A 1858-nucleotide genomic window follows, 5' to 3' on the forward strand; every position below is an offset into this window, starting at 1 on the left:
ATTCCCCACTGATATCCCATTTAAACACTAACTCTCCCTATAGGGGAGCGTTATATATACATACATGTATGCGTATGTATGTATGTATGTATACAGTATGTACATTATGATGCGATAATACTATAATGTATTTTGCAACGCAACACACACACACACACACACACACACACACTGAACATAGTATTATAAGGTTTTATCTGATTTAAAAATTAATTGATGAATTATATTTATAACAATAATTAGAAACAAGTCTGTTAGACGTCCACGCTTGAAGTCAAAAAGTCTTATAACGCAACAAACTGTAGATTGTAACCCATGACATTACTGCAACTCATTCACGCATCAATCATAAAAATTCGTGAGGAATCATTTTTCTGTACAATATTCAATTTTTTATTCCATTAAACGGGAAACATTATATGTAGCCTATCCATTTAAACAAACGCACATCTGTGCAGTTTACAAAAATGTAATATAGAGTGTTGATACAAAAGAAAGTCAGTGCGCAAGGCTCGCTGTAGACGACATGTATCCCAACACACATTCGTGCGCAAAAAAATACTTTCGGTAAATAAATGTGACTTAAACATGGTTAGGTTCATAAGTCCGACCTTCTTGTGCGCACATGGTATCTGCAGTACGTTCAGGTAACATACACTTTGGCTGAAGAGGAACTTGGAAAGCCCGTTTTTTTTTTTTCTCCGCCATCACAAGAAACGGACGCATGTGAGAGCGCATAATAACCAGTTCACATGTCAGTGTGCGTTTTGGACGCGACTTCACGTGAAAGCGAACCATGTGCGTCCATATTTCAAGTTTTCACTAACGCGCGCTAATACACGCTCACTATAACCGCTTCCACTTCTTTGCTCGGTCGCCGATCCGTCACCAAAAAGTTAATCATCCCCTCGGACTTGATGAGGAGGTTGCAGCCGAGAAAGAAGATGCCGAACACCACGGTGAGAGACAACACGCACATCACGGCGATCTGCACGGCTCTCATGATGAAGAGACTGCGCTCATCGTCGGGTGCCGCCGCCGCGAAGCCGTCGTCCGTCACCACCGACGAGAAGTTACAACACGACAAGATCTCCTCAGTCCGGTTGGCAAAAATACCGCCGTCCGTTTGGTTAAACGTTGTTCCGTTCATTTTCATTTCCGTTTCTCGGCACAAAGGGGCACACTCATTAAAAAAAAGTATATTCAAAGAGTCTTATTAAAATTGTTTATGTATGAAACCGGATCAGAAGTCGTAAGAAGTGTGCTGAGAGAGGAGCTCCATAGACGTGGCCACTTTGCACGCAGCATCCCGTGATTGCGTGTCAAAGACGGAAGTAATGAGGCAGCGCGCGCCCGGTGCACACAGGCAATGGGATATTGTACCTGCTGGGGAAAACCATTTATGGTGGAGATGAGAGGCGCTCACACACACACACACACACACACACACACGTCGGCTCTGGGACTCGTGCCAAATGGCGCCACCTAGAGTGAAATTACGACAGGAAACATACAGGTGGGTCCCAGTTTTCCATCTCATCACACTCGACAGGATCACATCAAATTGAATCCATTCGCGGAAAGTCCATAGCAATAACTAAAAAAAAATGCAAAACGCCTTTACTGTAAAATTGGAATGTTAAAAAGCATACCTCCGGAACCGTAAAATATTGCATGGACTGCGCAACAATTTTTTTTTATGTCAGTGTCTGATAGGATGCTGCAATAGAACTTCAGCATTTTTATTTTATACTGACAAAAATGCCTAGTGCCCTGCCTGGTCAACATTTCCACATTTGCAAGCTGGAAATGAAATGAAACTTAATTAGGGTTATACACCCATCAGGCATAACATTAT

The 1858-nt window shown here is 42.3% G+C and overlaps 1 protein-coding gene across 1 annotated transcript; it reads right to left on the reverse strand.

Moving 5' to 3' along the window:
- Positions 1-294: 294 nt before the first annotated feature.
- Positions 295-1387, reverse strand: rprma (reprimo, TP53 dependent G2 arrest mediator candidate a). Its single transcript, XM_058392799.1, has one exon. The coding sequence runs from the start codon at positions 1154-1156 to the stop codon at positions 833-835; it is 324 nt and encodes a 107-aa protein (XP_058248782.1). The 5' UTR covers positions 1157-1387; the 3' UTR covers positions 295-832.
- Between the last annotated feature and the right edge of the window lie 471 nt (positions 1388-1858).

Source organism: Hemibagrus wyckioides, linkage group LG06 (genome assembly GCF_019097595.1).
Source record: "Hemibagrus wyckioides isolate EC202008001 linkage group LG06, SWU_Hwy_1.0, whole genome shotgun sequence".
In the NCBI taxonomy this organism is placed as follows: domain Eukaryota; kingdom Metazoa; phylum Chordata; class Actinopteri; order Siluriformes; family Bagridae; genus Hemibagrus; species Hemibagrus wyckioides.

Excerpts from the sequence above, each read along its gene's own strand:
- rprma (XM_058392799.1), bottom strand. The coding sequence starts at position 1,156 with ATGAAAATGAACGGAACAACGTTTAACCAAACGGACGGCGGTATTTTT.